The following is a 15,002-nucleotide window of genomic DNA, read 5'->3' as shown; positions in this document are numbered from 1 at the left end:
AAGTTTAGATTAGATGGTTAAAAGAAGTTCTTTACTGTGAGGGTGGTGAGGGATTAGAACTGGTTACTCAGCTAAGTGGTGGAAGCCCCATTACTGGAAGTGTTCAAGGCCAAGCTGGTCTAGTGGAAAGTTTCCCTGTCTATGCAGAGGGGGTTGGAGTAAATGGTCTTTAAGATTCTTTTCAACCCAGACTATTCTATGGTTCATCCTGGTTTCTAGCTCTTTGTAATTTCAGAGTGTTATTATATCTGGCTTGGGGGGAGGGGTTTATGTTGTTTGTTTGGTTGTCTTTTTCTCTAAAGCCTCAAAGAACCCTACTGAGAATCTTGGATTCTGTTTACACTTTGGGATCTTTCAGCAGTGTTGTTCCTGGCTGTTTCCCAATTTAATTATGATATCCTATGAAAAATGTTTTACAGGGTGGAGGTTTGTTGCATTTTGTTTGTGTTTTACTATTTAAAACATGATAGATGTGATAGGAGAAGTAAGAAAATGTTTTCTTATGGCTGATCAGAGAGATGATAAATAATTTTATCAGTGCAACTCATAATCCCATTGGCCTTCGATTCCCTGATTGTTGCTGAGCTTAGGAGCCCAGCAACAACTGTCTGCTTAGTTGGTTCCCTTAAGAAAGGTATTCCATGTTTCTGATGATTCTTGTTATTCCCTGAACCTAATGGTTCTGTTAGTGTCATTTTGTAAGGGAGTAATCAGAATTCTAAAGTTGTGTAGATGTGACCCTTTTTGATTTTTAGTGACCATGGTGGTTTCTGCTTTGTTCTTTTCTGTTCTGCTGGCTTCCAGATTTCTGAGCTGATATAAGATGGCTCTGAAAACAGTGACTAAATTTTAGGAGTTAAAGTCATTTTAGAAACCACTCTTACAGGTATTGGTGCAATTGAAAATGTTTATTTCATCATTATCTGCAAACCAATATAAGCCACATATCATGGTCTTATACAGAAGGTTTCAACTTCGTTTAATGTCATAATCTTTGTTTAAGAGTCATAATCAAGCATGAGAAAGGTGATGTATATAGATGAATATAGTGTCTAATGCAATACATGATTACATGATTAGACATGAATACATGTCTAATGCAACCAAAGTTGCATATTTAATGTGTGCACTATCAAAGGCTTGCTGGTTTTTACCTAATCTTTGTATGAGACAGATCTTTGTCTGAATTTCTGGACCTAAGGGGAAGAGATTCCTGTTAGCATCCTTTGATGTTAGGACTGAATAAAAATGCTGTCAGTTCCAGGTGGCTTCATGGGAATCAGGTTATCTTTGATCAGTGTGGTCACCAAGAAAAGTTGCTGTTTGGTTCCTGCAGTGACAAATGTGATGCATCAAGTTGTAACTGAAAGGGCGGGTGGGCGAGTTGCTGTTGACTCTTTTGCCCTTTGGAATTCAAGGAGCTTCCCTTCAAGTATACTTAGTGGCTGGAGGAAGAGGAAGACATATAAATGCTGTCATTTAATTTTCAGTTCCAAGCAAGGGAAGGTGGTAACTGGTTCTGCCCTGATGGGAACCAGCACATTAGAAGGTTGAAACATTACTTCACATTTGAACCAGTGAAGTACATCTTCACCCCATCACTGCTCCAGTATTCAGCATCATGTGATCCATCTCCAGCTCTTGGTTTTGACTTATTTGATGAATCTTCTATTTGGTACATTTAGTTACATTATTGTTTGCCTTTATTTTGGAATGCGTATGAGCATGGTGAACAGCACATTCATTTTGGGCTCCTCTGCAATCTTCCAATCCCTATGAAGACTAACAACTTTTGATCCATTATTGAACCTATTATTAATACACAAGGACAAATTCTGTCTTATTGCGTATCACCTTGAAGTCTTGAAGAACTCCTGCTAAAAGATCTTGTGATGTCCATCTTAGAAGTCTAGGTGTTCAGCTAGATCATCCTTCCTCATGTACATCTTTGTTGCTTGGGGGAAAAAAAAAGATTTGTGAAGCATGATTTCATTTTTCATTACATTTATCTAGCTGTCTTCTGACTTATGTTTCTCATAACTTTAGTCAATTTTTCTAGTATAAAGTTAAAATTATTCTGTAGTTACAGCAATGTTCCTTTAATGTTCTTAAAAAAAAAAAACAAAAAGGAACTAAATTCTTTTAATTGTCTTTGTATTCCTTCTAGACAAAGAAAGTATTTGTATTTCAGTTATTTTTTGCAATTTTTTTCCGTTTTTATCCATAAGTATAGCTTAAGCAATTATTAAAAATTTGGACACTTAGAATGTTAATCTGGAATTGTAAGACTTGGAGTTATTTCTCTGCAGCATTTGTGTAAATATTTAGGATTAACATAACACTTATTGAAAATAAGTTTTTCACTTCTGTAGAGAACCATGTCTGTGTAACACTAGGTTTGAATAATCTTCACATTGATTCTTATTTTACTTTATTATAACAAGGGGAGCAATGCATGCTTTTGCTGCCAAAAGAAAAGAGTTGAAAAGGAGGAGGGAAAAAAGAAGGAAGCTGTATGTTCAATATCAAAGCAACTTGGGCGGTTACATTAGAAAAATTATGTTATAATTGTCTGTGCTTTGTTGAAAACGTACTTAGCACCCTCCTAAGTGACTTGCAGAGTCAAATGGCACTGTTTGCTGTAGCAGATAAATGACAAGTAATAGTCTTACATTATCAGAGACAATTTGTGATACTAACATTTGGACTGATTTGTGTGGCGTCTTGTACATTGGAGCATGTGGATGATACAACAGCATGGCTTGAATAGATGCTTTCATTCTTGTATCTTGGTATCTGTTGGTATCTGTCTTGCAATAAGTTCACTGTTAACAGTCCTTTCAAAATGTAGCAGAACACTTTTGAGAAAGATATTTAATGAAAAAAATTGCATGGTTTTGCAGTACTTAAATATTGGCTCTGTCAATTCTAAGTTACTTATGTCTGCTTTACTTGTTTATGTAAAGCTAAAAGCACTCTTCGTTCCTTTACCCTGGCTCCTTTACAGTCCTAATGAATGTAAAAAACATTTCTATTCCTTTTTTATGTAATCTGCAATTTGCCTTGTTTCACTGGGGTACAGTGCTTTCTTTAAAAACATGATACAAAGAGGTATAAATAACATGTAAAAGTGCAAATAAGTGTTTCTTATTGGAAGAGAACTAGAGCAAACTTCTAAAGTGTAAGTTTTAGTTAATGTATTTTTTTCTTTTTCAAACTTGCATTAAGACCAAATATTCTTTGCTTCTAACAAAGCTGGCAGTTTTAATAGGCCTAATATTAAATTTTTCATATGACTTTAATTGAATGTAACTCTTCTTTGTATAATTGGTTTTTCTCCAGTTTTAAAATATATAAAACTAATGAGAAAGTGGAGGTTTACTTAGCCATGTAAAGTTTTGATTAAAGTTGGTTGAGTGCTTAAGTGATCAAATATAAATTAACTAAATTAATGCCTCTTTTTCTGTAGGGTGCTGGTCAAGACAAACTTGGAATATATGTCAAGTCTGTAGTGAAAGGAGGTGCTGCAGATGTGGTTAGTAATATTCTTAATCATCAATTTCAAAAGTAGAGCCTTTGGAAGTGCTTTAAAGTCCTTTGTTTACTAGTTTGTGTGAATGATTATTGTTTTAATGGAGATCATGTTAGCATTGGTGTATGAATTTTCTTCTCTTGAATATGTATTTAGGATGGTCGTCTGGCCGCAGGGGATCAGTTGCTTAGTGTGGATGGTCGAAGTTTGGTGGGCCTATCCCAGGAGAGGTACAGAATGCTTTCCTTGGTTGTTTTTATGTGAAGACAATGTTAGCTTAATAAGGTAACAAAGCTCATATTTTTTTACACATTAGGCTTTGTCTTGGCATTTCATAACTGCCTGTGAATAACCTTAGCAACAAGTTCAATTGTTTATGTACTATTTTTCTATTCTTTTCATATGATGTGAGTTATCTGTATAGACGAGATTGTAATATACATTTGGATTTTCGTGTTGAACAGTCTTTTTTTAGTTCTAATTTTAAATATTGTAGCTTTTGACCTTTGAAGCAGAAACTGGAAATAAATAGTACTTGCCAGTAGGTATTGTCTGGGTGCATAAGCCTATCTTCTATCATTGTCTTGTATTTTTTTTCCAAGTGATTTTAAGTATTAATCTGAAAAAGAGTGCTTTGTCAAGCAACAGGTTTCTGACAATAGGAGTAACTAAGTAATACAGTGCCAAATTTAATTTTCTTTTATTTGCTCTGCCTTTTTTTGCAGGGCAGCAGAACTAATGACCAGGACAGGTTCTGTAGTAACACTAGAAGTAGCAAAACAAGGAGCAATTTACCATGGTCTGGCAACCCTGCTTAATCAGCCATCCCCAATGATGCAAAGAGGTAAAGATACTAATATAGATAGTGATAACAGTTTTGTAAGTCTGCTATCTGCATTTATAAGAATGCACAAAATATAATAATTTACAGTATCTTACCAAGTATTACAATAATATTGAATCAGAAAAGAAATATAATTGCACAGAAAGAAAGAAATCTATTTTCTTCACAGAAATTCATCTGTTTTAAATACTGCTTGAAATTTTCCTAGTCTAGTAATTAACCAATCCTTTGCATATGTACCTTTCAAAACTTAATTATGCATTTAAACAGTTCTGATTTTAATTAATTTTTGTTTTAAGAAATAGAATATAATGAATAGAAAGGGCATTAAACTTAATGGCATTTTTTGTCCCTTTCATAAAAGCTTCTCTCCTCTCAGAATATATCTTCCTTGTAACCAAAGAATGCAGTGTAATTTAGTAGGAGAGAAATCAATGTAAGCAGAAGCCCTGGAATGTATTTTGCCATTGATTTTTTTTTTTGTTTTGTTTGTTTTGTTTTTTAACTAGAAATGTTGAAATATATCTCCTTAAGTATTAGTGTCTGATCATAAGAAGTTCTTGGATGCTTCTCCAATGTTTTATTTTTATCATCCTACTTCAGGGTACTAACAAAAGACACATAAAAGTGCAATATAAAATAATGTTGTAAAGGAAATTATTTTGTCAATGAAGACATTTTCTACATACAGGATAGTACCACAGTATAGGAAAGAATGGGTTAAAAAACAAATCCTTATTATCACAGTTCACAACACCATCCCAGATGCCATATGCCTCAGTCATCCAGAGACCTTTCAGTATAACATACTTAGTTTTTCCAATTGTTTTGGTACTTTTTCAGAAGTTCTTTTGAAGAATACAGATTGAAGGAGTTCTGTATATTTGATACAAATTTAGGATTGCATATTTGAGGAAGTAAAGATTTTTAAATCTAGCATTCATTTTGCTGGGAAATGAATTTTTAAATGTAAGCTCAAGGTAGCTCTGGTTTGAAAAAAAATTTGCTAGGCAGTAGTTAAGTGAAAAGAGAAACTGCATATCCAACTGTTACAGTTTCTGACCGCCGTGGCTCAGGTAAACCCCGACCAAAGAGTGAAGGCTTTGAGCTGTATAACAACTCCACGCAAAACGGATCACCTGAGAGTCCTCAGCTGCCATGGACGGAGTACAGCGAACCAAAGAAGCTGCCAGGGGATGACAGACTGATGAAGAACAGAGCCGATCATCGTTCCAGTCCCAATGTAGCAAGTAAGAAAAATTATCCTTCTTTTGAGGATAGATGCCTCCTCCAGTAGTTTTAGAGGCTGTTGTGTTCAAAAGGGGGTGATTGTTTTTAAAAATGGATTGAGTTTAGAATACCAGTGTGGTGGTAACATTTGGAGCAAGCCTCTTGCTAGAAATACCTAAACACAAAATCATAGTTATTTTATGAATGCTGTTACTTTATTAAGTCTTTTAAGTTCTGTAAATTATTATTAACAGTCACGTAAATGCTTCCTTTAACTTTCCAACAGATCAGCCTCCAAGCCCTGGGGGAAAAAATACTTACGCATCTGGAACTACCACCAAAATAACCTCAGTCTCTACTGGAAATCTTTGTACAGAGGTCAGAAGTGGCAAGCAAAATGCTGGCTATTAAACTTTCTCTATCTATCAGTAGTGTCAGTGTGCTTGAGTTAAACCAGTGTCTTACTGAACTATTCAACCATAGTGCTGGTGCTTGTGGCTGGGTGGGGTTTTGCTTATTACAGCTAATGAAAGGTTGAGACAGTTTTCAATGATTTCATTAAATTTTGTTAATCAAGTTGTCCTTGTGATTTCTTAGGTTTGTACAATATTGCATACTCGCTTTGAGACCATAAAAATATGAGTCATAGCCACAGTTATATTTGATACTAGGCAACATCTTTATCTCCTGTCCCAGATGAGTAATGCTTTTAGGAGCCAAAAGAAAGTATTTGGAAAATGCATGTTCAGAGCAAACTTCCGTACAGATCTATGTGAATTTTGCCTTATTTTTTTTCTGCCTTTTTCAGGAGCAGATTCTGCCGCCACGACCTGAAGCTTATCCCATCCCAACACAGACCTATACTAGAGAATATTTCACATTCCCAGCTTCAAAGTCCCAGGATCGAATGGGTCCAGCTCAGGGTCAGTGGCCAAATTATGAAGAAAAACCACAGCTCCAGGCAGAAAGTAATCATTCTATCAATACTACCATGCAGGTGAGAAGTAATTTTTTTCAATATAAGGAAACAAACCAGAAAGAAACTGCTTGCTTTCCACTTCTGGACTGCTAGAGACTTTTTTTCAGAATAGTCAGCTCTCTGTAACTATACCACAAGATGACAACAACTATACTTCTGCCAAGATAGGCTTGGGTTCAGGAATCCTATGGGTTTTTTTTTCCTTCTCATTTTGTCTTTTTTCCGCCTTTCCTTTCACAGAATTTGTTACCATTTGTTACCATATTCTTACAGACCTGTTATCTGAAATATTTTAATCCCCGTTAGAGGTAATGGGATGTAAGTGGTAGTAGGGTTCATACTGTAAAATGTTTTTTTGGTTTTCTGAAAAGCAGTCTTCATTCTCCCAAGAAGTTTTATGTGGAAAAATGTTTGCCTGAAGGGTGTGTTATTTAAGTGGTAAAGTATTCAAATTGAAATAAAACAGTACTTTGAGACCTATCCAAGGTCTCAAACACATTCCCTGCTCTTAGTTAAAAAAAGAAATACATAATTTCAAATTGTATCTATTATCAAAGTGTAGATGCATCTTGACATGGAATGAATTTACACCCATTGAATTCCAGAAATTCAAACACAGTGTTGTTCTACTCCTGTTAGTGAGAATTTCACTCAAATCCATACAGGAAATTAAACCTAGATCTACTAAATCTAGTTAATGGATGATCTTCTTTCTCTAATCCACCAGACTTAAAAATATATAGAGTTTTTTGTTTGGTTTTTTTTGCTGTTTTCTAATGATAAGAGCAGAGCCTTACACCAGACTTATCTTTTTACTTTTGAGAAAGTGTCATGTAAATTATCTTGAGATTCTGTCTAAGTAAGCAAAGAAAGAATTGTTTATTGGTTGCTCACACATATAGGGGCAAGTGAATTCAGGAAAAATTCACTCTCTTTTTTAGTGTTTTTTCAGTTATAGAGTTATAGGGATTAAATTCTCCTTATTATGGTTGTTAAAAAAACATAGATGTTTTACTCCCCAAATAGGTAGTAAAAAAAAGGAGTGCTGAAAGGGAGTGCTGAAAGTTGAACAACTGTGGCAAATAGATACAGAAATGTTTTACTGAATTTCCATGCTTAACTCTTCCACATTTCATGATTTCATCTCACTTAATCTTAGCTGCATGGTAACATCTACATGCTCTCTGTCAGTGATGGGAGAAGGGGTGGTGGTTGTCTCCAGAGAATGGTTCCTACCCATTTGTCTTAACTGAATTCTATGATAATTGTTGCCTGGACATGCATCTCTCCCCTGCTTAAAACAAGCTTAAGTGAGTAGCTTAGAAGAGGTGGTTAAGACTGGTAAAGATGAAGCCCATCTATTAAAGTTGTTGACAGACACTGAATTAGAGCTATAGCCTTAAGGCTGAAAGCAGGGCAGAAAGGAATTTTGCTAAAGCAAAATAAAGCTTTAACGCCTTACAGGCACTGAAAGCATTCATAGTTTTTCCTTGCCAGACAATATTTCTTTTAAGTTGAAAATTATAACAAAACAGAAGAAAAATCTTTACAAAAATAAAAAAAATGCACTTTAATCTTTGCAGAGAGAGCTGGGCTTGTAAAAAAAGCTGTTAAATGCCTGTTTTCTGTTCTGAAGGCGTTAGCAAGCTTTGGCTAGGTGCATCTTTACAGGAAATCTAACACAAATAACTGTGTGTTCAGCTCTGTTGGACTAATAGAGCATAAAAAATACACTTGTTTCCTCTCAAAGAGGGCATTCTTTAGAGGTCATGGTTAAGGTCACTGATGGAGGAAAATAAAGGGAGTTTGCTTTGTTAGTCTTCTCTCAGTTGTTGATAATTGGTGCATTATGTGTTCAGTGCTTAGCAGTTCCTAACATTCAAAATATGAATATTTGCTTCAAGAAAATCATTAACAGATTTAATAATCCTGGTTTATGGTCCAGTATTCCTTTTCAGGTGGTTGTTCAGTGTAATGGGACCCAGAGGTTCTATAGAAAAAGACTGGTATTTGATGCACTTAAGTGACAAAAATCTCAGACCATTATACTCATGTTCCAGGAGCAGGTAGAATTAGACTGCCTGCCTGAATTGTGTTAGTAATGGGAGTTTCCTGCAGGGCATCTTGCCTGTTAATGGAGGAGTGTGGGCAGAGGCGCTCCTCTCTCTCTCTGCAGCCTTTCTGTTTGCTTTCCCAATAGGAAAGATGTTCAGTGAAGCCAGTTGAAGCCTGAATAGCAGAGCTGGTGTGACTGAGCCACTGCTCAGAGCTACCAGGACTATTGTACTCACAAGTGGGGGAGGGGGTGTCAGGGATACTCCTGAGAAACTGTGTGAGCTGGGGAGGTTTTCAGCTTCAACTCCCTTTTGCATTCATCCTTCCTCCCAGTCCAGTTACTAGGCAGTTCCCAGGAGCTTGCTAAGTCTTCCGTCGCTTGAATGAGTTAAGAAGACTGAGAAGAATATTTTATTGTTGGTTTTGGAAAATCTACTGGGCATGAAAATGCTGAAATTTATTAAAAGTAATTACCTTCAGTAGTGTGTTTTGTAAGCCATTTTCAAATATGTTTTATTGTGGATGGACTGTGACACACATGCCTTGTTTAATATTTTTCAGCGTGTAGCTCGTTCCCAGGAAGAGCTCAGAGACAAAGCTTTCCAGCCAGAGCGGAATCGCTTGGAAGTTGTTATACGGAAAGATGTGGAGTACATTGATCGGAAGTCGGACAGCGATCAGTGGATGAATTCTTCTGTGGATTCTAGCACATCTAGCCAGGAGCACCTGAACCATTCCTCCAAACCAGTGTCGCCTGGTTCTGGTTTAACTAAAAGTGGACCTGGCCGTTGGAAAACTCCAGCCACTAGCCAGCCAACTCCAGTGGCCATTTCCCAGCCCATCAGAACAGATCTTCCCCCTCCACCACCACCTCCTCCAGTGCATTATGCTGCCGAATTTGACGAACTACAAATGGATTTGCCTCTGCCTCCCCCTCCTCCTCCAAATCAGATAGGAGCACAAGCATCCTCCCAGGTAGCTGCTGCTGAGCGTAAAAAAAGAGAAGAGCATCAGAGGTGGTATGAAAAGGAAAAGGCACGTTTGGAAGAAGAACGAGAAAGGAAACGTCGTGAGCAGGAGAGAAAACTGGGCCAAATGCGTTCACAGCCACTAATTCCTGCTCAGCCTGTGGTTCCTCCTGTCCCCCTTCAGCAAGTGAAATCAGAAAAACCCTCAACTTTGCAGAGGCCTCAAGAAACAGTTATTCGAGAGCTGCAGCCCCAACAGCAGCCACGGACTATTGAGCGAAGAGATCTGCAATACATTACTATCAGCAAGGAAGAGCTGTCCTCTGGTGATAGCCTGTCTCCAGATCCATGGAAACGGGATGCGAAGGAGAAACTGGAGAAGCAGCAACAGATGCACATTGTGGACATGCTGAGTAAAGAGATTCAGGAACTTCAGAACAAGCCTGATCGTACAGCAGAAGAAAACGACCGCCTCCGCAAACTCATGCTCGAGTGGCAGTTCCAAAAGCGACTGCAAGAATCAAAGCAAAAGGATGAAGATGATGATGAAGAGGAGGATGATGAGGTGGATACTATGCTCATCATGCAGCGACTGGAGGCAGAAAGAAGAGCAAGGGTAAAATCCTTTCTAGAAAAAAATACTGTAAATTTCTAGCTTGATGGGTTTTCATGCTTTGAGTATTTTGATGTTCTTAGAGGGTAAAGGAGAATGCACTTTTTTAAATGGCTTGAATTTTGAAATTAATAACGAGAGTGGTTTCATCAGTTGAGTAATGTATTATCAAAGTGTCAAAGCTACCTTTTATAGAACTCACTTCAGTGATTGAATTTACTTTTCTGGTTTTGTGGAGAGAAAAGATCCCTTTGGATAAAGGGTTTTTGCCATGTACCTAGAAGAGTTTGGTTAGAAGGTAAAATATGACAGAGATTTGCTTGCAGAAAGGTAAGTAAAAATGTGTGAAATTATGAAAGTTTGTAGGAGAATCAGGAATAAAAACTGTGTGATTTCTCCCTCCCCTCCCTAGTGTATTTACCTCTAAAAGCTTTTATCATAGTCTTGGGACATGAACACAGACACTGAATGCATACTGTTTCCAGGGAATAGTGAGCTGAACAGGTATTTCAACTTGCTGGTCTGATCCAGCTGCTACCTGTACCTTTGCTACCTCTCAGTGCTGACCTCAGCAGTGGAGGGAGCATTGCTTGAGCCACATGGTTTTGGGTGGCGTAATAATTAACATACCCTGTCTAGAGCTCCAACTCCTGCAGGCCTGGATTTTTCATGGTGTCCAATTTAATCAACATCAGAGGTTTGCTTACCTTAGCTTCAGTTTTGTGAAAGCTCATAATATAGCTAATAAGATAATACAACTGAATAATATGGTCAATTTTTTAACCACTCTTGCTGGTGGCTGTTGTCTCCCAAGACTGCTAAATCTACTGTTATTGAGAAAATGTTTCTATAGGAAAATCTGCTCTTTTCTGAATAACAGCATGGATTCGTAAGTTATATACCAACAGCTATGCTTTTCCAGGCTTAAAAGCTAGCTCTGTAATATGTTCAGTGTCTTCTGTGTGTTTGTCTTGAAAAGTTGACTTAATTCTGTGATAAGCAATGTTTAATTCCTGAGAAATGTTTGGACATGCTTGTTTTGACATTCAGAAATAGCTAGTGGCTTGAATAGAATTTGAGTTCAGGATTGTTTTGGCAGCTTCATTTCCTAAACTTACTCTTCTCATATTTGCTGCAGTCTGCATTGCTTTCCTTTTTTTCTTGTGCCTAACTTTATTTCTGTGTAAAACAATAGATATCTCAAATTTGGAAACTGAAGAAAGGAAAACTAAATATATATTTGGCAAGCAGGTTGCCCTAAAGTCCAGCATTGCTAACAGGCAATTTGTGGCACATAGACAGTTACCTATGGCCATTAAAAATTCATGTAGAACTGCCACTTAAACAAAGAGTGTCTTAAAAATTTTACAGTGGCAAGGCTAAGAAAGAAATGTGCCATTAAAAACAAAAGCCAGTTGTGTTGCATAACAATATTCGTATTCTCTGCAAGTGCTGGTCTAAAATGTTATTTGTGCATGAAGTTCTTCCAGCTTTTTGGAACATTTTGAAACTAAAAAGTAACAGTTGTCTTGAACTGAATCCATGTTTGCATTTTGGTTGCATTCCACTTTCAGAGATGCAGTTAAGTAGCATCTCTGCAGAACTACTGAGGTGGTGCATGAGTCAATACAGATAAAAATTTTGGATTATTTGTTTTCATTTCTGTATATCACTTTTATGTCCATTCTAAAGCAGCCAACTAAACAAATAAAAGAAAATGCTTTTGAAATAGCACAAATCTAACCTATCTTTATTTACACTGTGCATCTTTCTTTTTTTCCCCTTTCTTACTACCTGCAGCAGACTGCTGTGCCAGCAATCTCTGTTCTAGATTTGGTATGTTTGTTTCTTTCTCTTCAATATCTCTTTCCCATTTCAATTCCTTATTATTATTAATAACATCCCTATGTGCTTTGGATGATGATTTGGCGTCTTTGGGTATTCAAAGATCGTTATGATACAGTAAGTTAACTGCAAGCATGCATTTGAGTGTTTTCAGATGTAATTCCTTTCCCTGTGTTTCCCTCCTCTTAGATGTCGTGTTCTGCTTGCAGACTTGATTTGTTTCTTGCAGCAGTGTTCTAACATAAAACTGTATCTGGTGTTCTGTGCCATTTTGTTTATAAAATCTTACTAATAATTTCAAATGAACAGGCTGTGAGGTAAGATTGCTTCCTTTCCCTTTCGCACCCGTGCGGGTTTTAGAAGAGCTCTGAGAACACTTCCTTTCCAGTTTGAAGGGAAATTGTACTGAGAGCTAATAATACAGCATACTTTTTCAGCACATGTTGACACCCTGTTGTTTGCAGGGGCTACAGGTGTTTGGTTTTGGCATTAACACAAAAATGGATTGTAAACTTGGAAATTACTTCCGAAGTGGTATTTCCAAGTTGGTTGTATAAGCATGCAATCATTAAGTTGCAGTACAATTTCAGTTTCAATTGGTTAATACTATTCTCTTGTATCTAAAACATGACAGGCTTTCAAACTGGAGCAGTAATTGCTATGACTCCAGCTAATTCTGTATTTTATTGCACTCATTGGACATGGGAACACGGAAAAGGAGTTTAATAGTCTTCCAGAGCAGAAATACATCCCCTTCAAAATCAATTTCTGTATAATTAGGTAACAGTTTGGAAGAAAGGTGATGTTTGCAAGTCCTGTTAGTAAAGTTTAATTTTTGCTGCTTGAAAAAACTGTAAATGTGTCAGTTCAAAATATTCATTTGGATATTCAGCACTGCCTTATGAAAAAGAAAACCACCTTTTAGAATGCATACTTCAGGTAACTTATAAAATCTAAGGAGTTCAGTTTTGTATCTGTGTGTTACTTGAGTGTTAAACAGTTTACAGCTGTGGAACAGGTGAAACATTTCACCTTTCTGAATTAAGCCAGGAGTAATGGATTTTTCAGACTTAGTATCCTATCAATATTTTTTTTATTACTACATCTATATTTTTTGCTCAAACCTTGATTTCTGGAGCTGCAACTAGATAGATAAAGTACTTTTCCAAGCAGACTGCAAATATCTGTATCTTTTAGCGACAGGAGGTTGGTTAAGGCAGATGGTATCATCAGCTTGAAAAATGGATTAGACAAATGCATAGACATCACGCCTGAAAACAGCTACTCAGAGGATTACACTAGGCTGTACCAGCTGACATCTCTAGTAGTGAGCTAAGTGCCAGGGGAATGCTAGAAGAAAAGGCCAGGCTCATGTGCAGCTCTGCTTGCCAAGGTCAGAGACAGCAGAATACTGGGTTAGATGTATGCATGGCCTGAATCAGTCGATGATTTCTGATGTTCATAAATTTAGCTTTAAAAAAGGCAGCAAGCTAATTCTGAAATAGTTGAACACTATACCCGGTGTGTATACCACTTTTTCATAATTTCATGATTTTTATCCCATTCATGTGACTTTTGAGACATAAACAGAGCAATAAAGGAGCAATAGCTCAGAGTAAAGGTGGACTTCTTTTGCAATAGGAAGACAAAGTTGTGTGGCTGAGCAAACAGTTGGCACTTTGCTGGGTCAAAGCAGGAGAAAAGAATTGGTGCTTTGTGCTCAGCTGCTTTGCTCCATTACAGCTGGGAGAATGTTTTTCTCCATCACTCTGGCTGTATGAATTAGCTGTTCTTCCCTGTTAAAATATAAACACTTGGCTTTGGAGGAGATGTGGAAGTACAGTAAATCAGGTGAAAATGTGACTTTTAAACAAGAGAAAAAGTGATTGGGATACAGAAGCATCCAGTCAAAATACTCAACCTGAGAATCTTACAGGCTTCTCACTAGAAGTGGGATGTAAAGCCGATTTTCCTTTTCATCTTGAAAATTTGGGGTGAACTTAGAACTGTGTACTCTTGTACACACAGAATAACAGACACAAATCCCTGCAAGTGCTCTGGCATACCTCATCATCCCACTGCTCCCTGCCTTGGTCTGGGAATGCTCCAAAGTAGAAACCTGTTACTGAACATAACACAATGAAATGTCATATCTTCATAGTTGCTGTATTCTCACTTCTGCCTTCCATATATTTTTTAGATATTTTCCTATAGGTATCATGTTTAGAATAGCCTCTGACCTGGATACAGGTGTCTTCACAATTCTTCTGATTCAGATGTTAACAACAGTTCATAGGTGGGCACCTTGGTGATTTTTGCCTTCTTTCTTTAGCTATGGTCAGAAGACTATTTTTAAAAAAAAAAAACAGTCTTACTTTCTCTTTAATTGAGTTGAAAATTCTTTCTTGTTTAAGTGCTTTGAATAGAAATATTCACTGCTAAACAATAAGGCATCCATGCCATAACCTGGGAGCAGTAGCTGCCATGTTCAGGGCCTTTTTCTATATGTAGTTTAGACTTTTTTATTAATTAATTGGGGGAGGAAGACACTTACATGAAGGTTGTCCTCACAAAGTCTATTAAGATTTAATTTCTCTTTCTGTCTTGTACTGCTTTGTGTCCTAGGGGTCTTTTTCTGTAAGTGAAATTGGATTGTAAAATAAAATCCAGGAGTAGAAAAGTATCCCTGTTACATGCAGTTTATAGCAAGATCAGATAATTTCTTGATTTATACTAATAAGAATAAAAAATTGCATGGAGTGAAAAAACCAACTTTGAAACATATGCTACAGTAGGAAATAATACAACATGTAGTCCAGCTAATTTCTATTTGTATGATTGTGCCAGTGGATATTCCTGTCTGTCAATGTTAGCTTTAAAGAATCATGCCAAGTTTGGATTGTGCTCAATTTTCATATCTGTGCACATCATATGCA

At 36.9% G+C, this 15,002-nt stretch overlaps 1 protein-coding gene across 19 annotated transcripts in view; it reads left to right on the top strand.

Annotated features, from left to right (window-relative positions):
- AFDN (afadin, adherens junction formation factor) overlaps window positions 1-15,002 on the top strand; it is a 112,122-nt gene that overhangs the window by 86,796 nt on the left and 10,324 nt on the right. For 17 of the 19 annotated variants that reach the window (XM_056486581.1, XM_056486563.1, XM_056486580.1 and 14 more), the window contains 7 exons: window positions 3,470-3,535; window positions 3,689-3,762; window positions 4,258-4,376; window positions 5,432-5,626; window positions 5,893-5,984; window positions 6,415-6,603; window positions 9,202-10,224. In XM_056486581.1, coding sequence (XP_056342556.1) covers window positions 3,470-3,535; window positions 3,689-3,762; window positions 4,258-4,376; window positions 5,432-5,626; window positions 5,893-5,984; window positions 6,415-6,603; window positions 9,202-10,224 — 1,758 coding nt within the window. The remainder of the gene's footprint in view (window positions 1-3,469; window positions 3,536-3,688; window positions 3,763-4,257; window positions 4,377-5,431; window positions 5,627-5,892; window positions 5,985-6,414; window positions 6,604-9,201; window positions 10,225-15,002) is intronic. The other 2 variants (XM_056486579.1, XM_056486565.1) reach the window with 1 other exon arrangement.

Source organism: Oenanthe melanoleuca, chromosome 3, assembly GCF_029582105.1.
Source record: "Oenanthe melanoleuca isolate GR-GAL-2019-014 chromosome 3, OMel1.0, whole genome shotgun sequence".
Lineage (NCBI taxonomy): Eukaryota > Metazoa > Chordata > Aves > Passeriformes > Muscicapidae > Oenanthe > Oenanthe melanoleuca.
The sequence above is the reverse complement of the archived record's forward strand: the minus strand, read 5'-3'. Positions and strand labels throughout refer to the sequence as shown.